Source organism: Lissotriton helveticus, chromosome 7 (assembly GCF_964261635.1).
Source record: "Lissotriton helveticus chromosome 7, aLisHel1.1, whole genome shotgun sequence".
Lineage (NCBI taxonomy): Eukaryota > Metazoa > Chordata > Amphibia > Caudata > Salamandridae > Lissotriton > Lissotriton helveticus.
The window spans coordinates 1,705,136,376-1,705,162,053 of record NC_136068.1 but is presented as its reverse complement, the minus strand read 5'-3'; the positions used below and the strand labels follow the sequence as shown (position 1 = coordinate 1,705,162,053).

At 44.1% G+C, this 25,678-nt stretch overlaps 1 protein-coding gene across 1 annotated transcript in view; it reads left to right on the top strand.

The window, feature by feature from the left end:
- LOC144769651 (IgGFc-binding protein-like) overlaps positions 1 to 25,678 on the top strand; it is a 1,105,637-nt gene that overhangs the window by 926,260 nt on the left and 153,699 nt on the right. Inside the window, exon 22 of the mRNA XM_078653826.1 lies at positions 1,849 to 2,447. Coding sequence (XP_078509952.1) covers positions 1,849 to 2,447 — 599 coding nt within the window. The remainder of the gene's footprint in view (positions 1 to 1,848; positions 2,448 to 25,678) is intronic.

Here is a 25,678-nt window from a genome sequence, read left to right as displayed (position 1 = left end):
TTCCTCCGGCGGTGGCTCTGCAAATGCGTGGTACTGTGGCGAGGGCGAGGCTGGTCGATCGCAGCTGGCGGGTGGGCGTGTAGAAAGTGAGGCGGTTGTTGAGGTACTTGGGGCCCAGGTCGTGGAGAGCCTTGTGTGCGTGGGTGAGGAGTCTGGTTTCAAGCCTGGTGACTTGAAAAAACGGCACGCTCAACATCCCCAACCTGCAGCCCAAACTAAGGGTTAGCAACCGTGGGATAGGTGGTAGAGGAGCAAATAAACTGCCATAACGCACATGAGGGCAGGAGGGTGTCAGGATCAAAAATCAAAAACCTAAAAATTAGCATGTACTAAACCCTCTTTATTGATTAGTAATTCTTAGTCCGTATGGCATAAGAGGAGACATCTTTTAAATGGGGACCTATGAAATACGTTAAAATGATAAACTCTGAGGTAGATATTTTGAGAATGTTAAAAGGCTGTTCCTTGTATTTGTATATGTTTCTATATGTTTTAATGCTTGTACATATCTTAACCTTTACTGTTTTAATGTTTTATGTACCTTTTATGGCACATGATGCCGAAATAAAGATGATGATGATGATGATGATGATGATTAGTAATTTTCTACTGGCTCGCAAAGTGGGTTTAGCAATTTATAAGGAATCTCTATTAAGAACTGGTGTCTTTCAGGCATCACTACCAAACAGGAATTCCTATCCATATGTATCAATAGTTTAAGGCCCAACTAGCAGTCAAATAATTGAAACAATACATACACCCAAGTTGGAGTGGTAATCAATTTGCGGAAGGGAAAGGGTTTCCCTTACGTCTAGTGAAAAAGAAATGAAAATCACGTTTGTTTGGGAGTAGGCAGTGTTCCATGGGACCAGCTGCAAACTCTCAAATAAACTTAAAATAAAAGTCAGCTTATCTTTTTAAATGCAGCCTGGTTTCCTTCAGGGAAATAGGCTGCAATTTTTAACAGAAATGCTACTTTATTGACAGATAATCACAGGCATGGTGGTCTACTAACCCCAGCGGGCTATCATCCGTTTAATGACCTCCATTCATAGTAGTGAGTTAAAATGTGCCCATTACCTCACCAATATACATGAGGTACGTCAGATTTAAACCAATTATGATGAAGAATTTTATGTACGGACCTATTAGTACATAGGCCAGTTCTTGGAATTCTTTACTAGTAACACATTTTGCAACAAATAAATAGTACATCTAGCCCTTAGTTAGATCTAGGTTCATTCAGCAAGTGTTGCACGTAATGGGAAGCATGGTACTGGAAACGGTGCACCACGAGGATTGCAATTGAAGTAGCATCTATGAGGTGGATTATGCACCCAGTAGTGTGATGATCAGGGTGAAATCCTAATTTTGGCAAATCCATGATGTGAATGACAATGGTTTAAGTCAGTAGCAAAAGGAGCTAACCAGAAGCAACCACTAACTTAATGGAACAGGCTCTAAGCTGAAGGTTTGTATATTTATTCAAAACCAAAGGTCTTGGAGATGTCATAGGTGCAAAATGGTGTTCATACTGTACAGCAGTGCAGCACTTTCAATCTTTGATAAATAGCAATTCACATGCATTGGCACATGAGGCTGTCTCATCAATGCAGATCCTTGTATTTAGTAAATGTGCAAAGTTATCTCAGTATTTAATGAGGTTTCATAACCACTCAGATTCGTCAGTGATTGTTGCTTTCCAGGCCCTTCTATTGTTAAATGTTATATTAGTGTGAAATGTCATCACAAAGGCCTACTATTTGCATAGAAATGATATATGTTTTCTGATTATAGTGCAGTGTATTACATTTGTGGTGAACTAACATATATATGTTTCCATTCTAGCACTTCCCTGTGGTGAGAACAGTCACTATGAGGCCTGCGGGAACGCTTGTCCAGCCAGCTGCTCTGACAGAGCTGCCCCTGCCACCTGCACCAGACCCTGTGTTGAGACCTGCCAGTGTAATGATGGCTATGTTCTTAATGTCGACAAATGTGTGCCTGTGGGAAGCTGCGGCTGCACTTCCAATGGCATCTACTACAAACCAAATGAGGAATTCTGGTTAGATACCAACTGCCAAGTGCGCTGTAAGTGTGACCCAACCCTTGGCATGGTGGTCTGCAGGAATACCCAATGCAAAGTCAACGAAAAATGCATGGTGGTCAATGGAGTTCGAGGCTGCTTCCCAGTCAGCTACTCCACCTGTACCGGCAGTGGAGATCCTCACTACACCACCTTCGATGGACGTAGATACGATTTCATGGGCACCTGCGTCTATCAGCTGGTTGGCCTCGTCTCCAAGGATCCCTCTTTCACTGCCTTCAGAGTCACAGTTGAGAATGACAACAGAGGAAGCAAGACAGTTTCATACACCAAAGTGGTGACACTGGAGGCCTACGGCATAACCATAACCCTCAGCAGAGACTTTCCTTTCAAAGCCTTGGTATGTATATAACCTAATCAAACAGTAACAAGGTAGTGGACTTCTAAGGCACTTGGGGGCATATTTACAAGCACGCTGTGCCACTTTTGCGTCATTTTTAACATGGGAAAAATGACACAAAAGTGGTGCAAGGGTCTTGTAAATCTGCCCTAGGTGTCTGTGGATGTGATGCAACTTTATCCTGTCCAAACAGTAAAGCACTTATCACTCACATTCATCATGTGATAAATGAAAAAGTGGGAGCAAGCTACTTTAAATCTTTTTTTGTATTACAGTAATCTACATTGAAGTCCTAAACATTAGAAGAGTATCGTCCATGTGAGGAATTAAGGAACACTTATTTTTCGTAATAGACTAAATTAAACAGAGGCAATACCAACTTGCGACAAATTTGTTTTTTAGGGCAACCATATTCCCCAAAGTCAGTAGTGCAGGAATAATTATCATAGTGGGGGAGGGGGCCCCCATCAAAGTTTATTTATTGATGTTATTGCTAGATTGGATACGACTATCCATCAACAAGAAAAACAAGCATTGGCAATGACAATAGGTCTTACTTTAATATAGTGCATTCACACAAGAAAACATCTCACATTGCACTCATACATTCATTTCGCTCAACCTAAACTCCCACACAACTCTCATTCTTCACTCTTATAAATACACCTCCCTCCAACACTCACACAGGCATACTGCTCAATCTGGACACACATGGGCACATCTGGTAAAACCCACTTGTGTGGACACACAGATTACTTTACACTCGCACACTGATCATTTGGCACTCACAAACTGCTAATCTGCACTCACACAGGCAGGCAATTCCTACCGTGCTCCCTTCTCTCAGCGCATAGGGCCTCATTTACAAGAAACTGACGCATAAGCATTGATGCATCAGTTTCCTTGTACCTGTGTCAAATGCCCTTGTGACACCATGGCTACAGTATATTTACAATACAAGGCTCCATGGAGCAAGGATTAAAAGATGCATCAGATATTCTGATACTTCTGTTGGTGCAAAAGTGATGCATTGCTGGAGTTGGTCGTCACAACACATAGACAAGTCCCGTTGTAAAAGTCCTGCATTGATCCTTAAGCCTGGCCTGAGCATGCATAGGGATATTGACACAGTCAAGTCGTAAAGTGAGGCAGTGAAAATTTTGCAAATTTCACTGCACCACGTCTATGTGGCCTTTTGCATGGGAATACCTGCCCTGCATGCATTATTAGTATAGGGTAGTTGTTCTTGTGACCAAATTATCAATTCAGAAAGAAAGCATAACATTGTTGTACTCCTGGATTTTTCGCTTGACCAAAGTTGTATGAACCTTGGCAAAATTCTTCAGTTCCATTATCTGCTGTTGAGTGTTTCGAAACAGGCAGGACTCCACAAAGTTGTTTATAGAGTTCCCAACCCGTCTGTTGAGCACTCAGAAGCGATTCTATTCACGGTGCAGCCCTATGCAGGCCTCATCATTTAATCAGTAAAGAAATTCCCAACAATAGTTGACCATGTCGTACAAAGAGTGACATAGAAGGGACAGAAACCTAGAGTTGCTCCTTGCCATGGATGGTAGCTGAGCACATGGAGCCTCTGCAGGTGGAGAGGGGTGGCCACCTTTCTGTTTTATTGTCCTGGGTGTCAGGAGGGGAGGTGTAAGGCCAAAAGGGTTTTATAAGCAATCATCTTCCAGTGCCAGGCCTTATTTGTGATTGCTGACCCACTTTAAATGAACGAGCTGTAAAGAATCTAAGTGTGTTGGGGCTGAACACCAACAGGACAGCTTTAGATTTCTCAGGATGGGTGTTGGCTTTTCAAGGAATTCACTGTGTACACCTGGACTGCCCGTAAGCTAACCCAACCTATATAATCAATCCACAAAGAGTGCCACTGTCATTATTATGTTGAATGGATTGTGTTGTTTCTACTTTTCAAGGGTCCTCACATGCTGCAAGTGCATGTATTTGTGGAACTTGTTATGAGAAAATAGATACTGCCCCTGCAGGTCCCCTAGTGCCCACTCAAACATGCCCAAGAGAAGTGATGCCTATCCTATCCCACTTCACAAAACCCTCCAGCCTTGTAGTGTGGTGCAGTAATCTCCCCTCCCATTGGGGAATCATCCACTAAGCCTACGATGCCAGCCATAGAGCTAAGCACCCACTGGCAGCACAACAGCGCCACCTGAGTTGTCTCTGGAAGGTAGCAATATATCGGGCCCAATAGAGCAGGCCCAAGATCCCATCAAGGCCAAGCAAGGCCAGTTTCATGTGATAAGTCTGGTCATCGCAACCCTGTTTAAACTATTGTTAATCACCACCAGCTTCATGACTAGGTAGTAACACTACAAATCAGCCATTTCTATCCCTTCATGATAGGGGTATTGTCAGCAGTAAACAAGGGCCACACAGTAGAGACTATTCGCCTAAAGAACATAGAGGTAAGCGTTTGGCGCCAGTACCTGGGATTTGGATGAGGAAAGTTTGAACAGACAAAAAGAAAGAGGGGTAAAATCATCACTAGCCACCCTTCCCAAGACATGCATTCTGGTGGCCAGTAGGGTCAGATTAACTTCCACACAAGGTCTAGTAGGTGTGCAAGATAGATACCTAGAACGTGAAAAGAGAGCTGACGCATTTGGGTCACCGTCCACCAAGAGCAAACACTTGAGTCACAGGAAATGGGAACCAGAAGGGATTTGGACTTATTCACCCAGAGATCTGAGGGCTCCTAAAAAGATTGCAAGGATTTCTAGACACCTAGAGCATGATGTTTGCCGATTTGCTAAGAAAAGCAAAATGTTGTCCACATGAAATGCAATCCCATCTGCCACCCCTGCGCCCAATTTTCAAACCAAATCAGGCATGCCAAGGGCAGAAAAAAAGGGGGGGTACAACTTGCCAGGCACCACTACAGACAGGGAAGGGGTTGGCAAGAAATCCATTGACCTGATCCTGGGCAGTCAGCTGAGTGTTTAAAAGGCCAATAAGGGTACGAAAACAAAGCAATCAAGAAAGACCAGTCAACCGTGTCAAGAGCGTTACACTAGGAGTAGGGCCGAATATCCCCGAAGACAATGTGCTCCGGAGAGGGCCCCATGGACACTCCATTTGCAATGGCAGGTACTGCAGGCTTACATAAAGCCACATTAATCTGGATGGATCAGATAGGACAGGCAGGGTGCAAGTTGGTTAGCCAAAACTTTGCCAACTCCTTAATTTCCAAGTTAATAGGAGAAATAGGCCTATACGCAGTACATCTATTCTCTAAAGGATAGGCTCCCAATCCCACAGCCTTATTAAACATTTCCAACAGATGAGGAAGCAGAATGCTCTGGAATTTCCGATAACATTTGACAGGGAAGCCAACAGGGCTGCAAGTCTTGCCTGGGGCCACATCTTGCTTCCCTGATTTCCTCAACAGTAAGAGGTTGCTCAAGATCCTAGGCCAACAACAGGGGAACAGAGGGTAGCTGAATGTCACAAAGAACAGGATGTGCAACCTCACAGGAGGCCTAGACCAACACTTGTACAGAGTGCAGTAACAGTCTACAAAGACCAGTGAAGTGTCAAGGGCCAGCTCATGCAAGCTCACCCCAGTGCCCCTGATGAGGGGTACCAACTTGGAGGCACACTCAATGGTGGCCAACCAATAAAGAAATTTCCCTGACTTGTCCCCAAGTTCATAAACCCTCTGGGTCGACACCCTCAAACACTGTTGGGCTTCTTCCAGTGATAATTGCTGCATGAAAGTGCATGTCAAAGCTAACTGATGGTCAAAATATGTAGAGGGCCACTGCTGCAACCACCGTTCTAGAGTGAGGATCTGTGCCTCCAGGATTTTAACCTACTTGTGGACTTTTCCTCCCTGCCTCAAATATAGGCCTTACCAAACCCCAATGGGCAGGCATGCTGGCCGCCCACAAGGTACCAGCAAATTCCACAATGCCCCAATTGATTTCAAACTAGGAGCGTATCCCCGACTTAATATATTCGGAACAACTTTAATCAGTAAGGTACCAAGCATTGACACGTCACATCGGATGAGGCATAGCATCGGGACAATCAAAGTGGAGCAGAAGAGGGGCATGGTCTGAGATCCCCTAGTGCAGGGCCTCAATCCCTGACTCCGAGCAGACCTTCACAGCTTGGAACCATAGCAGGTCAGAATGTGACATAGTTTATGGGTCAATGAAGTGTGAGTATAGGCAATGTTATGGGGATGCCCCATACTCCACGCAACCGTGCAGGCCCATAGAATCTGCCCAGACTGACAGCAGATAGGAGCGTGGCTGGCATCCCAGCCATGGTGGGCCCGAGGCATCCATCCCTGAGATAGCATTAAAATCCTCACCCGCAATGACGCCTTGTGGAACACACAACAGGAGGAACGCAAAAGAGCACAGCATTACAGGGAGTTGAGGTGGTGGGACATAACTTGACAGAAAGATGCAGTTCCTACCTTGCAGCTGACCCTCTATCCCCACATATATCTCCTGGGGGTCTACATGGGAGGCACCACCACTAATTCTGCAGCACACATAGAAAGAGGAAAACACCTCTTGGGATCGTTTTTATGCGGGAAGGTGTCCCTTCCTGCACAAAAACAATTATCCCCACAATGTAGGCACCCTTGCAACATGGTGCAAGAGAGCCTGTATTAGCGCATGGATGACAATTGTGCGACTGTGCAGGGGAGAGCTCAGGGAAACGTCATGTTATTATAAATGTGACGCATCTCTTTGCTTTTAAAGTAACGCAGTGCAGCCTGATGGGTTGCTGCACCGTGCTGCGTTACTTTCTTGTAAATAAGGCCTTACATTAAATGTACACCTAACAGCTGTACCCTTTAAGTTTTCAGTGAATTATTTTGTATTGTTTTTCTTTTAAGATATACATGTTCTTTAGATGTAGACCTAACTATAAATCATTTTAAACTTTGTATTTTGTCAGTCGTTTTCACACTGTTTTCCAAAGTGTGATTTCAATTGTTATGTACTATTCACATTAGTACTCTCCCAATGCAGGGTCAGTAAAAAAATCATAATCTCTTAACATAGTACAGGAAAGTTTTTACTCTTACAATTACTGTTTTAGTATTGTAAATAAATTATACATATTTTTCCATGCTACAAAGAAGAGAGCATTAACAAATTGGGAGAGTGAGAAAAATTATATATATATATGTATACATATATATGTGTGTGTGTGTGTGTGTGTGTATATATTAATATATACATATATATATATATTACCTACAGGTGGTCACCAGTAGGTAGTTATAGTTACAACCTAGTTTCCATAGAAAGGCATTTTTTGATTTACTTATAACTTTGGCGTCGTTTAACGAATCTTTATGACATTTTTCGAAAAGTTGCTCTTTTTAGGTCAGTTCCTACCCCAACATTGGCAGAAAGGTAGCGCTTGGTTCAGAAAGCGACCTTTTATTTAAATGTGCAAATCCGTTGAGTAGTTTTTGAGAAATTAAAAAAATAGGAGTAATACACCCAATTTCCAATGGGAAACTTTGTGCAAGGCTACAGCTGAAACTACTGACCGGAATTACCCCTAATTTGGCACAAAGGTAGTGCGTGGGTCACAAAGCAACCTTTTTTTTCAAATGGTGTAAATCCGTTCAGTAGTTGCTGAGAAATTAGAAAAATAAAAATTTCAATATCTGGGCGGAGCCTAAGTCCTGTGCACGAGCTTCATTGTGATTGGCTGCTGAAACTCAAAACTAGGAAGTGTTGGCAGCCATCTTGTGGCTCGGTAGAAGCAAGTCGCTGGAAAACAGAGAAACAAAGGTAGAACAGAAGAGAAGGGGGCAGAGTAGAAACACCCTGACTGACTAGGCCTGGTCAGGGGTCCCAGAAGGAACCCCAGGGCCCCCGAAATTTTTTTACAAACAAAAAGAAATCGAGGTAATTCACGCTGGGGTTGCGGGTTCCCGTGTCTTATTTTAATGAGAACCACGGGTGGGTCGGTCCCGGGGGCATTTCTTAAAAAATAATAGCACTCTCGGTGTTTCACTCATGTCGGGAGGGGGTTTGCGCAGCCCCCCTCCTGGAGCTCTCCATCTGCATCTAACTTTGGCGTCATTTGACGATTCTTTACGAAATATTCCAAAAAGTTTCTCTTTTTTGCTCAGCTTCTATCTTGAAAATTTAGGGGTGACTGGTCAAGGGGGGCTGAGAAAAAAAGGGGGGGTGCAAACGTGTTTTCTCAATGGATTTTCCATTGGAAACTTTAGACAAGGCTACAGGTCAAACTGCTGAACAGAATTACGCCAAAATTTGGCAGGGAGAAAGGTCTTGGTCCAGAATCCCGGTTTTGTTGAAATGGTGTAAATCCGTTTAGTAGTTTTTGAGATATTAAAGCATATATATATATATAGATATATATATATATATATTTCCAACAAAACAAAGAGCCAACTCCGACTTATTTTCAAGTTTGGACATTAATTAATCCGCGCCGCAGCATAACATCCACTTGTATTTTCCTTACGCGTTTCGGCGTTTTGCCGCCTTGATCACAGGTGAGTGGTTTTGTCTCCTCCCAGTGCGGCGCGGACTAATACATGTCCAAACTTGAAAATAAGTCGGAGTTGGCTCTTTGTTTTGTTGGAAGTTTTAAAAGTTCAGGATTCTCCGTTCCTGTTGTTCAAAGAGCCGCCCTGCAGGGTCGAGGGCCCCCAGAAAAATGGAGACTCTTTGGAAATATATATATATATATATATATATATATATATATATATATATATATATATATATATATATTCACTGAAAAAACCATAGGTTATAGACCATATATAGTTAGGAATTAGCATTTACAAAACCTTGAAAATTCACTGAAAAAACCATAGGTTATAGACCATATATAGTTAGGAATTAGCATTTACAAAACCTTATTTTACTCACACAAAACCATTGAAATTCCATATATAGTTAGTTGCACTAACTATATATCGCGCACCCGCAATCCACTGCTGATGATGTCACATATTACATCATTCATGACATGGTCAGTGACATCACTGATGACATCACTGATGACATCTCAAATGACATCACTGATGACATCACTGATGACATCACTGATGACAACATCCAGTGACTGTATGTTTCTGTAAAGTTAAAATGTGTCTTACATATTGAAGAATGAGTGGAAGTATAAGTGTCTGGACAAAGGATTTAGTAGGTGCATGACTGAATGTATGAGTGAGTGATTAAATGTGTCTCACTGAGTGAATGGGTTAGTGACTAAACTGTCTTAATTTGTGCATCATTATGTCTGTTGTTCTGTAAACTGCTGCATGTGTTGATCAGTAGCTATATGATTAACTATATGGGTTACTGATTGATTGTCCAAGTATTTGTATGGGAGACTGAGTGTGTGTGTGGCTGGCTGGGAGGTGTGTGACTGTGCAGATCAATGTGTACTTGTATCAATGATTGTATAAGAAGGTAAGTATGTGTTAGTATATGTTTGAAAATGTAAGGTGCTCTATGTTTAACTGTATAGACAAGAAAATGGAAGTGTCATTGATTCTTTACAGGACTGACTAGGTGTGTGAGTAACTCCATGGATGAGTGGCAGACTGTGAGTGTCTGTATAGGTGTATGAGTGCATATGATAGTGTTGTAAAATGAGTGATTGTATGTATGAATGATTGTATGGGTGAATGAGTGAATGTGTGTGTAGACATAGGAATCAGTGAGTGCGTATGTAGTAACTAGTATTGGTGTGTCAATGGTTTCAAAAATTATACTCTGTATTTAACACTGGGTGAAACAGAGGTTATATTAAAATGTGAGGAGATGCATTGTATTGTCACATGAATGATATCATCAGTGATGTGGTCATTGATGTCAAATGAGATGTCATCAGTGATGTCATTTGAGATGTCATCAGTGATGTCATCAGTGATGTCACTGACCATGTCATGAATGATGTAATATGTGACATCATCAGCAGTGGATTGCGGGTGCGCGATATATAGTTAGTGCAACTAACTATATATGGAATTTCAATGGTTTTGTGTGAGTAAAATAAGGTTTTGTAAATGCTAATTCCTAACTATATATGGTCTATAACCTATGGTTTTTTCAGTGAATTTTCAAGGTTTTGTAAATGCTAATTCCTAACTATATATGGTCTATAACCTATGGTTTTTTCAGTGAATTTCATTGGTTTTTTAACAGCTAATATCTGTAGCTGTAAAATGTATTCTTCTTTAAATCCAAAAATATATTTTATATGTTTATGAATAATTTTTTTTTAAAATATTTTTTTTTCTTCGTTCCCGCTTCGCGAATCGGGAAGCTTCCCGTTAGCTGACCTTGATGCCGCGAAATAGACCGCGAGCCGGTAAACGTTTCTTTACCGCAACTGCCGCGTTAGAAAACAACATCGTGACGCCTCCCGTCCGCATGACGTTTCACGTTGTCGCGTGATACGTCATATGACGTGCTACGTTAGCGAACTGGTACGCGAAGCGAGTCGCAAAGCGCAGGTTTCTGGAAGCAAACCGGGAGGCCCTGCAAAGCGCTTAACGTAAACACAGCAGGTCATGTGACTTGGTAATAACACTTTTCATTGGTTCATTTCACTTTTGGTTTCCTAATGATGTAAGACTAGGTCATATAATCTAAAATGAACACTTTTCATTGGTTGAGAACTCTTGTTTTTCCCAAATGATGAAAATCCCTCCTTCTTTCCTCACTCTGACTTTCATCATTGTGAGAGAAAGACCCTTTGTTACCAGTGAGCAATGGCTTCTTTAGTAGCTTCAGCTGGTGCTTCCCCACCACCTCCACCACATCCAAGTAAGAGTGGACCACCTGCTCAAGTTATAATTCAACAAGAAGAGGAAGAAGAGGAACAGGACGACGAGCACGAAGAGAGGCAGTTTTTGCCTGAGGAGCCCAGGACGTCTCACCGGAAAGAAAACTTCATTTGGCAATTTTTTAAAATTCCCAAAGGTCAGAAAAAAGTAAATGCAAGATACGTAACTTGCCTTATATGTCAAGATAGACTGTCCAGAGGGACCGAGAAAAAATACAGTTTCGGAAACTACACAATGCATCGCCATATGACTAGGTGGCATCGTAACAACTACAGTGCTGCACAGTTTCGGAACGACCTAGATAATCTCCCTATTATGGCCAGAAGATCTGTTGTACCGGAAGTAACGGGACCAGAGGGCAGGGAGATGGTGCCAAATATACAAATGAGATTTGGTGAAGTAAAACACGTCTGCGTACATTGCGATGGATTCATTTGCTACGGAGAAAGAAGCATCACTCTGATCAACAGAGCTATTGACTATCATATGCAAGTTTGTACGAAACGCCCAAAATAATAAATACTTTTTTTTTGTTTTGTTGCTCCTGTTGAGCCCTTTACAATGAATCGTTTTCATTGCCCCCTCCAAGAAAAACCCAAAAAAATATAAAACTGTTCAGAAAAATTCAAAAAAAGTAAAAAAAATTTCAGAAAAATAATAAAAAAAATATAAAACAACAAAAACAATAAAAAAAAAAGTTCTTTTCAGAACTACCTCCCCGTTATTAAAAAATTGGTACAATATTTGGAACTGTGCCAACCTCTATTTCTCATAGTTCGCTAGACAGCTATAAGGGAGTAAACTAGAGGTACTATTACCCGTAATCCACTGCTGATGATGTCACATATTACATCATTCATGACATGCTCAGTGACATCATCAGCAGAGGATTGCGGGTTTTTTGGCAACGTGCCTTATCCACGGTTTAATAACGCTGCCTTTTGCTTTATATAAGTTTTCAAATTGTATGAAATATATACCAATAGGTCGTTATGAACCTTTAGGTAGTGCTTTTCTTCATGAGGTCTGGTCGCTTCCATACACATACAGATGTTTCAAAGATGATCAAGAAGTTTATCTGAATGGAGAGGAATGCACTGAGATGCCACATCATTCACTAATGTGTAGGCACATACAGTTACACGGTTCATGCAACAAACACCGACCAAATATGGCTTGCGTGTTGCAAGGCACGCCAGTTCCTGCTATCATCCCCACGTTCAAGTTGTTGGAAAATGGTAGTTATTTGATGCTCAATAATGAAGATTGTTCTGGGTTAATTAAAAGTATTCCTTTTATCGTAACAGTAAGTGAACGGGTTATTTGCTGCAGAAATGTTCTATTTCCTCCCACACATGAACATAGGGAGTTTTCAATCTCGCCACAAATACCAACCTTGGGAGCAGATTTCAACGGCATGGCAAGAATAAGAGCTCTTTTGTCTCAGAGAGAGGTGGCCTTGAGTTCGGCCCGTGAAACTTTCGTGCTTCACATAGCGAACACCCGTACAGAGGTGCAGACCCTTTTCAATACAGATTTGCCTTTCCATTTCAGCAAGATGGTTCGGACTATCTTTAACGCGTCCTCCACAAAGGCCCTGGCGCACTTTTTTAAAGTTGTTACCAGTGGTCTCGTGACTTCATTTGAGAAAATCTTTGGAGTCATCCCTGCTTTCTTTCATTCTATTTTTTCCACTCTGCTTCGTGGATTCCCATTTTTACTTGCATTACCAGCGGACGCTCTTGTGCTTTTTTACATTTTTAAATATGGATGTCCCTCCTGTGCAAGCTCCCGCCCTGCAGCTGCTGACACTGTTCCGCAATCGCATGCTAGAATATTATGGCACAATGCCGTTGGCGATATTAAGCACGGCATATGGATTATCTTTTCGATTCTCCTACTTCACCTGTGTCCAGCCTGTATTTCACTGCCTGACCTGTAATTTCGATTGGGCCATTGATTTGTGTCTCTGCGGACCGGTTTCTCCTGACGTCGACTTTAATCAGCTGATGACTCCTATCATTACTCACGAGTTGGTTTGTCCTGGCGAAAGGATTATGGCTGTGGCATTGATGCATGGACTAATTGGTCCCTGGAATTTACTGGCGGCAACACAGTCTTTCTTGGAACAGAGCTTTCTTGAAAACCCACCGAGCTGTCCTCTGATGGTGATAGAGGATCCGGTGCTGGGAGAGCACGTATGTTCTTTTCCGCTTTTAAATTGGATGGCTGAACTCTTTTCGGATGAAGACGGTGACTTCCTATTGGAGGCTGTTGCAGCTTATTTTGCATACACAGTTATGTCATAGACCTTTTTCATGTTTGATATGCTGAGTACTAGCATTTCATTGACAATTCATTGACTTATTTGTCAAGTTTTTATTATTTAGCTTGCCTGTTGGCTTAAGACTCGATAAAGTACTTGGCTGTTTTATTTTTCTTTAGCATTAAATTTTCCTAGTTTTTAATGCTTTACCTTGCGGACCGTCCACATATAAACTTGCAATCTGCTCTCATGAGATGGCACTTCTATTATCTTATTCAGTTCGTTTCCGGATCATGGGGAGGTGTCATCTAGGTCCTGGATATCTTTACACCGTGTTAAGTTAGCATGGGCTCATTACCGGTTTAAACGCCATTTTTCCTTTTTTGCAACTTCTGCACACGACACTTAGTTGTTGCTTTAGCTTTCAACCTAGTAGTTCATCGTGGTTTACATGAGAATAATATGTTCTTGCTCTACTATCTGCTTTGCTTGTTAAACTATATCTGTACAGCGAGTGTTGAAGTTTCAAGAACAACACAATACAGAATTGTTATGAGGTCTGATCTCCACGACTTCATACTCATAACATAAGTGCAACTTCTGCCAATTCTGGGCATGAGGCGGGTTTTATATTGCTTTGCCGAACACACATACACAACAGTTGATGCGGTTCACATGAAGAGAGAGCTGGTGTATGCTGATGTGATTCCTTCAAATCTAAGACACTAAAGTATGGGCACGCCCTAAACCAACACAAAGAGACCTTCTTAGCAAATAATATAATATGTGTATTAGGGAGGGTGAGATATAAGCAGCCGCGGGCCGTGGAGGGAGTTACGGTGGGGCAGGGAGGCGGGGAGGGGGAGGGGCAGGGTGGAGCCCTCTCCACCCTGCCCCTCCCCCTCCCCGCCTCCCTGCCCCACCGTAACTCCCTCCACGGCCCGCGGCTGCTTATAAGTGTTGCTAACTCTTATTCATTTACAGCATGTTAACATACTGTCACCATTCGCTTTTTATGTACTAGTAACTATGCTGGTAATTTTGCTACTGATAATATGTGTACTTGTATTATCTAAGATACTACGCCTGAGAAGACGGCATTAGTAAATAAACATTTCAAATACACATGTGTTCTTCTTAACTCCATGTTCTGGTTTCTAAGAAATATATAACGACCGACTGTTCATGAGTTCCACGTATCCTGAGGTACTATAAGTTCATATTCTGGATTGTCTAAACATTGAGAGTTTGTTATATCCAATGTGACACTGTACCTAGCTTGCTATGGGGTTTTGATTACTAAGGTGAGTTTTGGGACACCCTAATTCGCCGAGGTTCCAATCCTCTGTCCACAGTTCTGTGTGAGAACAGAAACCCTGCGACAGGGGCACCCCTGAGCCTTGCTGGAGCTTCATCACACTTGCGATACAACTCCAGCAATGCGCCACCTTTACGGCACAGATACGTCACGCATCTGTGCTGTTTTTGCCCCATGATGCGCCGCATTGTAAATGCAGCACACCATAGGTGACGGAACAGCGGCACAGAATGACTAACACATCCCTGGTGATGCGCCAGTCATCATAAATCTATCCCTATGCTTCTTATCTTGTTAGAGATGAACCGCCATATGTATCATCAAAGTTTTTTGCATTTCCTAAATAGCGAACTTTAAGGAATAAATAGCGATTCTTTACCATTCCTAGTTTGCGATGACCTATTTGCTAATTACAAATTACCCATTCATTTCCATGCAGCAGGAGGCCCATAGGAATGAAGGTGCAATTTGCGATTAGCAATTACCTCATCGCAAATTACGAATTTTTCCGAGGGTGCAGGGGTGTCTCAAGAACACCCTGCTGCACCCCCGAAAAAGAAATTTGGGGGCATATGGCGCACATAAATTTTGAAAACATTCCTTTACCTCAAAAACGATTTTCTTTTTTTTTATATATTCATACTTTGAGTTTCAAAACAGTCTCAGAAACACACCAATTTGTCTTCAGCAGAGCAAAAGGTATGCACTCCAGAGTCTGCAGCTATCAAAAGCACAGAAATGCTGTAATTCCTCACACATATCTCTCATGTCACACCAATCAAAACTCTTCCCTCACTTTTTTTCAAAGCAAAACCCTGCCCCCTCTATGCTTTTTCTGCATAGCAACCACCTCTTGCAAGACCTCTGGTGTTTCCAAGTTCACACAACAATGTTGCAATTGAACTCTGAACTCTCAGTGCACCTGCATATCCAGAGCATTCTTTCATTTAATGATTTGTTCTTCGCCACTCAAAATACATCTTTCAACGAACTCATCCATGCACACTAACTTTCTGTTTTCAGCAATCAAAATCCATCAATCACTCTTACTGCTTCATTAACACAGAAACTCCTCAGTTTTTTTCATTTTACACTCTCATTTTTTCAACTGCCATTTCATTGCCACACTTCATCTGACTGCAGGAGAACCTTCTCTCGCCATGTTTTCTGTCTGGATTGTTGGACATAGTTATATCTATTGGGCTCAAAAGTACGCTGAAAACAGGAATTTACCTAACCTCAATTTACAAGATGTGGAAATTAAGTGGTTTGGCCACAGAGGATTAAAATGTCACCAATTGATACCATTGGTGAAAACCTTTATGCATTTGCCAAAACCTGACCTGTTAATTGTGCACTGTGGAGGTAATGATTTGGGCACTTTGACTGGGGTAGGTCTGGAAATGCTTTTAAAGGACACCTTTGAGCAATTGATGGCACTTTTTCCTCAGACTGCCTTGGTATATTCAAATATATGCCAAAGACAAAAATGGAGGTGGTCGAACCAATTTTGTCCACAAATTGAGAAATCGAGGAAGCATGTAAACAAATCTGTTTCAGCTTACATGAGAGACCATGGAATGGGCTCCCTGTACAACAATAACTTGCGTTACTACATGCAAGATATCTACAGAGGAGATGGAGTTCACTTCTCAGATGAGGGCAACAGAATTTTCACTCTGAATTTAAGACTGTGCATTGGTACCTACTTATAAGTACCTAAATGTACCATAAACCCAAAAGCTCTTCTCAGAGCTACCCTACATCTGATCACTCACAATTATTATTTTACTCTAACTTTTTTCACTAATTTTCAAGAAAGTACGCTCCACAGAACGCTTCCCGGTTCACGAACCGGGCGCACTCCACGCAAAAAAACTAAAAAAACGTTTTTGTTTTTTTTTGCCCTGCGAGACCCTTTCAAAGCCTCCACATCAAACCTAGGGGGTCAGGGACGATCTACTATGCCCCCTTATGGTCATTTGCCCCTTCGCTTTGGCCTCCTCTTGTCTCTCGATCCTACCGAGAGACAAGATGGCGGCCGCTACGGACTGTTTGGAATGTTTACAGACGCCGAAGAACCAATCAGCTTCGCAAACCTCCGTAACGCGAAAAGTACACGAAGCGGAGCGCTGTTACAGATATATATCTTTTTTTGAACGTTAATTTCTCAAAATCCACTGGAGCACATATATTGAGACCTAGCAAAGGCACATCGGGCTACCAGTCCCTAATATTTTACCAAGTTTCGTGCAAATCCATTCAGCCGTTCGATTATTATTATTATTATTTTTTTTGCCCCACGGGGCCCTTTTAAAACCTCCACATCAAACCTAGGGGGTCAGCGAGGATCTACTATGCCCCCTTATGGTCATTTGCCCCTTCGCTTTGGCCTCCTCTTCTCTCTCGATCCTACCGAGAGACAAGATGGCGGCCGCTACGGACTGTTTGGAATGTTTACAGACGCCGGAGAACCAATCAGCTTCGCTTCACAAAGCTCCGTTGCGCGAAAAGTACGCGTACTGGAGCGCTGCCCGGTCTGCTGTTACAGATATATATCTTTTTTTAAACGTTAATTTCTCAAAATCCACTGGAGCACATATATTGAGACCTACAAAAGGCACATCGGGCTACCAGTCCCTACAATTTTGTCAAGTTTCGTGCAAATCCATTCAGCCGTTCGGGCTAAAAGTGAGGCCAACCGCCCTATGGAAAACTCAATGTTAAAAACACGTTTTGGGACCCCCCTTTTTTCTCGGCCCCCCCTTGACGAACCCCCCCCCCAAATTTTCAAGGGCTGCTCAGAAACAAAATGTGCCATTTTCCTGAAAATTTCAGCCAATTCCGTCCACAAACGCCAAAGTTATTAGACATAGAATTTTCAAAAATCCCATAGAGAAAAAATCCTAACTATATATACCTACTGGCGACCGCCAGTAGGTAATATATATATATATATATCTGGTTGGTGCATTACTCCCGAGCACGACCTTGCCTCTGATTGCCTGCTAACTCTTCAAAGCAGGAAGTGTTCTCTGATTGGCTGCTAACAGTTGAAACCAGGAAGCTATCTTGTGCCTTGCATCGAGTGAAAATATAAAAGAAAGGTTCTGGGGGCAATTTAATATAGCGGAGCTCTGTGTAATGATGATTTGGAGGCAGTGAAGGTTTAAGATTTATTAACAATTACGGAGATACAGGTGAGCACCAGGCAGCACGACTTCCACTCCAGGACACTAGTAGGAAGATAACCCTTTCACGCTCCCTGTGCCCAACATCACCACTTCAGAGGTATGACTTTAGAAGCCAGTCCGTCAGCTCGCAGCTGTCTACCTTTGCGAGCTAGTACGCTGCTGTGCCTGTACCTCTGCGAGTTACTACTCTGCTGTCACATTGGGAGCGGACAGCTCGTAGTTCTGCCTCTGTGAGTCGAGCGTATGGGCCACAGTTATCACTCTGCGCACCTGGGTTCAAACTGTTCATAAGTCTCATTATATGAGCATTGAAAAGCCATTTTGTGATTCAGTCCGTCAGCTGGCATCTGTCCGAGGCATTTCTGAAAACATACCGGAGCTCTGTCGGTGAGCGATACCCCTTTCACGCTGCCTCTCCCCACATCAGCAGGTAACGCACCCTCTTCCCACATCACTAGCATACCATCAACAACCTTCTCCCTCTGCGAATCACTAGTGGGCTTGCAGCTCTTCCGGTGCCAGTTCTCGGGTCTGCACTTTAACGAGCCAGCCCGCTGGCTTGCAGGTCTCTGGGAAGAGATGCAATGGAGGCGGGATGATGCAGGTTGGATACCCAACACTACTCCGACATCCCCCAGCAGCAGCTTCTGTCCGCCATTCCTGCTCACCCTCCACAAACAAATGTGACAGGAACATTTTCAAATGTGGCGCCTAACAAATCGGCTGGTGCTGCAGTTTTAGTAAAAAAGATTCTTGTGAGGTTGTACAAATAAGAATCTTAGTCATGTATGGATTTACATATAAAACATTTTATTAAAACAAAACAACAACAAATAAAACTATGTATGTAAAATATTTTATTAAAAGAAAACCACAACAGATCAAACTATGTACAGCCATGGCGTCTCATCCCTCGACAATTTGTGAACCACAGCCTGCAAGACAAAAAGAAAAATTAGATGGTGTGTTATGCGTCCAGCAAAGGAGAGAGGAAGAGTGAGATACAAGGAAGATAGAAAGAGAGAAATAGTGTGATAGAAAGGAAGAGAGAGAAAGAGTGAGAGAGAGGTAGAGATAGAGATAGAGCAAAAGAGAAGGATAGAGAGGAAGACAGAAAGAAAGAGGAAGACAGAGAGGAAGACAGAGAAAGAGTAGGAGAGAGAAAGATAGATATACAATAAAGAGAGAAACAGTGTGAGAGAGAAGATAGGGAGGGAGAGGAAGAGAGAGAGAAAGAGAGGAGGAGAGAGAGAAAGTGTGAAAGAGAAGAAGAGAGAAAGAGTAAAACAGTGTGAGAGAGAGGAAGAGAGATAGAGAAAGAGAGAGGGAGAAAGACTGAGAGAGTGGAAGAGAGAGAGAGAAAGAGTGAGAGGAAGAGAGAAAGAGAGAAAGATTAAGAAAGAAAGAAAGAGTAAGATACAAGGAAGAGAGAAAGAAACAGTTTGAGAGAGAGGAAAAGAGACAAACAGTGTGAGAGAGAGGAAGAGAGAGAAAGAGAGAAAGTGTGAGAGAGAGAGAAAGGAAGAGATGGAGAGGGAGTGTTGACACTGGAGAAAATCTTCGCAACTCACCTTTGTGTCACCGGTGTGTCTCCAACCACGTGCCGGGACATATTGCACCCTGAAGTTTAGTTATATGAAAGATAGTATAGAATTAGTAATTGCAGACTATATACAATTGCACACGCGTAATTCTCTGTTTAGGCTCTGTGCACCCAGGCTGCTGCATCCCATCCACTTCCACCGCCCAGTGGTGTCTAACAGCCGCTGCGCACCCAGGGCCATATTATCAAGAACTGCGATAACATTATCGCTGCTTTAGCGGCAGGAAACTACTGCAAAAGCGGCGATAATGGGCTTCATAATATGCCCTTGTGAATTCCCATAGAATTCCAGGTTTGATGTCCTTTACACCAGAACCTGGGCTTCTATAGGAATTCTCAAGGGCATATTATCAAGCCACTTATCGGCACTTTAGCTGCAGTTTCCTGCCGCTAAAATAGTGATAATGTTATAGCCGTTCTTGATATTATGGTCCCCAGTCTGCTGTAGCCCATACACTTGCACTGCCCAGAGGTGTATAACAGTCGCTGCACACCCAGGCTAATGCACCCCATGCACTCCGACTATCCGGAGCTGACTGTCTGCCGCTGCGCCCCATCCACTCCCACTGGCCGGAGGTGATTGTCTGCTGCTATGCAAACAAGCCTCTCTGCTCACCTCCCGCGCCGGCATGTGTCGAAGAGAGTTGATCACGTGCCGAAGGAACCTCCTCAGCCGTTGCGTACACTTAGACAACGAAGCTCACAATTCAAACTGGTTGCTAAATGCCAGGATGGACTCGCATCATCACAGGTTATACATGTGTTCAGCTCTGGTGGTGTTGGTGGGGGACGTCAATTTGTGAATCAGAGCCAGTTAGATAAAAAGCAAGATAAGATTGTGCGTCATGCATCCATCAAAAGAGAGAAGAAGAGAGAGAGAGAGAGAGAGAGAGAGAGAGAGAGAGAAAGAGTGAGAGAGTGACACTTGAGAAAATCTTCGCAGCTCACCTTTGAGTCACCGGTGTGTCTCCAACCATGTGCCAGGACATAGTGCACCCTCAACCTCCCACATCTGAAAGATGTACAGAATTAGTAATTGTAGGAAAGACCAGTATGCATGAATGAAAAGACAGAGACGGTAATTTTCTTGATGTGGTTTAATCCTCAGAACATGTTTTGTGAGCAGCAAGTATAAAGCAAGAATGACTGAACCCCCGTTAACTTCTACCTCCCAACCTTCTCACATTCAAAACATAACATTCCCAAAGCAATGTGAGGCAGCCATGAGCTGTGAGAGGAATGTCACTCTCTTATCTGCATGCTTCGATGCTCCCAACACACCTTACCTCCTTAAAAAAAACAGAGAAAGAAAAGTTTGTCAAAATTTGATGGTATACGACTGCGTACACCTGAATCGCTGTCCAGCCTTTCTGCATCCAGGCTGCTGCACCCCATCCACTCCCGCCGCCCAGAGGTATCTGTCCGTCACTGCGCACCCAGGCCTCACTGCTCACTTTTTCGTGGTCACGGCACCCTGCACATCATGCAGATGCATTCTGCAAGGTAATAGGTCTCGCATTGGGAACTGAGTCTTGATATCGCCATGGCAGAGGACATACTAGTGCACCTATCATCATCGCAGGTTGTGCACCCTCTCAGTGCTTGCGGTGCTACTAACTCAGTGAGAAGTGAGACCACGCACTCTAAACTTTAAAATGGCTTAGAGCACGTGCGCCTGTTTTTTTATATTAGTAGGGTCACATGTCCTGTGACGCCTGTGCTGGATGGGTGTGGTGTGGGTGTATAACAGCCTTGAGGGAGTGGCTGTGGCATCAGTGTTGCCAGATTGGGCTAGATCATGCACAATTGGGCTATATTTTGCAGATTGTGTGGTAAAATTTGAGTTAGTGCTAGTTGCCAGATTATAAAGATAAATACAGAGCTCCAGCAAAGAAGTATGTTAAAACGCTTTATTAGACAAATATTTACTTGGCATCCTGCTGCAACATCAATTCCAATGCATTCACAGCCTGCTTGACGCTGTTCCTGCCCCATCTTCCTTAAAGTAGCAATATTGGGCTAGTTTGGGCTACTTTTCGGTTGCTTTGGGCTATGGAAAGCTTAAAAAATCCAACTACACTGGATGCGGGTGTCCGTGTTGGAGTGCTACCGTCACCCGGGTTGCAAAATCCAAAGTGTCACTCTGTGAGCCAAGTCCAAAAATATGGCCAACATGGAAGGTACGGGGAATTACTGACCCTATATTCATCCGTAGTTCCACACAAGAAAGATGGTGGACATAAGACATTTGTGTGGATATTAATGTTTTTGCACATTCAATGGAGTGTTGCATCTGTAGCAAGACAGGCCCATGGAAAGTTGAAGTTTCAGTTTTTGGCACATGGAGGGAAGCCAATTAGAGACAATTGTGTCTTGGATCGTCACATGTAACATCCTGTTCTGAAGATGGTCTCATAGATTTACATCAGAAGAGACCGAAACATTGATGCCCTAACCGATTTTTGTTTCAGTTTCTGTTAAGATTTCATCTGGGTATTTAGTTCCTATGTTTAGGACAGTCTCCATACTGTATAGTCTGGGCCATAATACGAGTTTGGAGGTCCTCACCTGGGAAAGCCACCCAGCTGGTCCCAGAAAGACTGCCAAGCCCAGGTGCTGTCCACTGATTTACGAGTTTAATCCAGGATGGGCAGGTGGTGCTGTGTCGGTATCATGGCAGTGGGTATTTTAGGCTCACAGGAGAGCCTATAGAACCTACTGCCACCGCAAGAGAGTCTACTGCATGTACCTGAACTGTGTGGCATGCACCACACAGTGCACGCACGAAAGTGCAATTGTAGGGGGGGCAAAATATGTCCCCTCACATTCACCCCATGGGCAGATTCACCCACCCTGATTAGAGTCACAGTACCAACATTTCTGCTACCTTATTCATGGCGGGCGCCTGCTATGAAATGGGCAGTGAAAACGCAAGACGTAATATGCTCGGCAGTGCCTACATCGTCACCACCATCATAGTCAGGATCCTCTCTGTACCATCTTTGCTGTGGGATCCTGGATCCCAGCGCCCTGGTGATGGTGATCAGACTGGCAGCATGAGTACAGTGGTCCCAAGGACGACTGTACTCATAATAATCCTCTCTGTGGAATAGGTTTTTGGCACATGGGGGCAGCCAATTAGAGACAAGCTCATTGTCGGAGTTAGGCTGCACCAACATATGTACTTATACAACCACTGCAATGATCCTCACACACTTATAAATTCACTATACACTCTGCATTCAGTACTCTAATGATGCAGTCTCTATGTACGTACTTGTACAATGACGGAGACAAAGTTACATAACTAAAGTTTTGTAGCGTGAATCTTTCTGGATTCATTATGCTGTGCATTATTCCGCGGTCTTGTGGTTGGGTCCGGAATTGTAGTCTTTTCTTTGTTTTTTGTTTTTTTGTAGCCCAGGTGGGCGTCGGCGTCCCACCCTTCTGGGTGTATTTCCGGTGACGTCGGCGAGCTTCCTGTGGAAGCTCCCACTCTTGGGCGCCATCTTCAGATTCTTTTTTCCGCGGTCGGGTCTGGATCGTTCCCAGTTGGGCTCCAGACATTTTTGGAGAAAGTAGACGACGAATACAGAAATTGGACTGTAAACAACTCAGAAGACTTCAAGAGACTTCATCAACCAAGGGCCGACGAAGGAGAAGGGTAAAACTTCGAGAACTTCGACGCCCGTCGACGAACGCACAACCAGGGGGCCCCCTGAGCACTCAAGATGGACAATACGCCCTTCAAGTTCTGCCGTAACTGCCACCACAAGTACACGCAGAAGGACGAGCACCTGGTTTGCAACCTTTGCCTACCGGTCGACCACGGGAGCGAGGACTGCAACGCCTGCTCCGTCTTCACCCCGAAGACCCTTCGTGTGAGAGCGAGTCAGATGGTAGCGCACGCCACCCTGCAGGGCAAAGCCCCGACTCCATCCCTTCACAATCTGGGGATGTCTTCCGAGGAAGAGGACAACGTCGCCGCCGAAGACGACGGCTACACGGTCGTAGAGACCGATAATACCAAGACTTCTGATAAGGTAGGAGACTCTACGGCCCCTAAACACCCGAGAGACTCTGAGTCTCGAAAGAACGAGGGCAAGGCCTCGAAAGCGCCGGCGCCACAAACTTCAGCGCCCGCTGCTGTATCTAGGCCCAGCGGATCCTCTGAGAAGGAGTCCCCGGCGCCGAGGGCTGTTGAACAGCGAAAGTCGTCGAAAAACGTTCCTGAAAAGGATCGTTCAACGCCGAGGGAGAAGGACCCTAAAGCACCTTCGAGGTCGACGCCGACCAGAGACACGAAATCCAGTTCGGCGACGAAGCCTTCGACACCGAGGATCAGCTCGGCGCCGAGCCAACCGCCGAAAAGAGCAGCTGAACCATCCGACGCGGAACACGCAGCCGAGATGGAGAAAAAAAAAGGCGCCTCGAGGCCGAATTGGAAAGCATCTTGCAGCGGAAGAAGGAATTTGACGCCAAGATGAAGGTCTACACGATCCCCCACAAAACCAAGGCACATGTTGTAGAGGTGGTCGAGGAGGAAGACTATGATGCCGAGGAACAGGCGGCTGACGTCGAGGAAATAGACCAGGAAGAGGAAGAGAGTCCCTACTATAGTTACGACTATGAGGAGGAAGAGGAAAGCAGGACGGACCCCGGGTCTGCTCCCTCTGAAACACAGGATGTGGATTATCTGGATGTCGACACCTTAAGCCCAGAGGAGGCCATCGACACATATCCCTCGAGGCCCTCGCTGCCGGATGACATCTGGGCCTACAACTCGGTGATAAAGACTGCCGCAGCGGCATTCAGGATCAAGCTCGCTAAAGAGCAGCAGAAAGCAGACTTCCTTCTAGAGACACTGCTCCCCACCCAAACGAAGAGCCAATACCTCCCCATGCTCGACAGCTTCTTGGCTCAGGTCAGGGAAGCATTCAAGGAGCCCGCAGCATGCAAGGCGGTCAACCCCAGAACGGAGAAAAAATACAAACATTCGTCAAAAGACCCACCCTACATTCAGGGCACGGTCTCAGCAGACTCCATCATCACAGCCAAGCAAGAAAGAGGGCAAACGTGCCCACTACCTCTGGGCCACCTCCAGATAAGGAAAGCAAGAGGATGGACCTGGTGGGCAGAAGGATTGAACGGAATGCCGCAACCCACTGGTGCATGGCGAATTCCAACGCCCTGATCAACAGGCACATGTACCAGATCATGGAGGAGCTCAGTCAGTTGGTGAAAGACCTGCCCCAAGATTCCAGGCAAAAGGCCGAGAGATTGGTGGAGGAGGGGAAGAACGCGGCGAATTCTTGCCTCAAGACTGCCCTGGATGCAGCAGACACCTCCAGCAGGCTCATGATGATGGGCATCACTGAAAGGAGACACGCCTTGCTCAGGATTTCACGTTTCAAGCCCGAGGTGCAGCACAGCATCCTGAACACACCGTCCAACGGCGAAACCTTGTTTGGAGCACCAGTTGATGAGAAGCTCAGCCAACTGAAAAAGGATAACGAAACGGCAAGGTCCTTGGGAGCATTGCAGTTCAGAGGTGGCAAAAGGGGCACCCCGTCACGAAGACCCAGCGGGAGAGGTGGAAACCAGCCAGGTACATCACACCAGGATTTCCAACAAGCCCACCAGGCAGACACACAAGTTCAGCATGGTCAGCATAAGTATGGGTGGACACTCATCCACCCATACAACTGTTTCCACATGCACTCTTAAAGTCATACACCCAGTCAATCAACAACTCACGCAACGATGCACAGAGTCACACTCCCCCACCCAACCACACACAGACTCAGTCTCCCATACAAATACTCAGGCAATTAATCAATAACCCATATAAACACTCATGTAGCTACTGAAAAACTGATGCAGCAGCTCACACAAAAACAGATTGATAGAGACATTCACACAGTTTAGTCACTAACCCATATATTTAGTGAGACACATTTAATCATTAATTAAAACAGTTAGTCACACACCTACTAAATCCT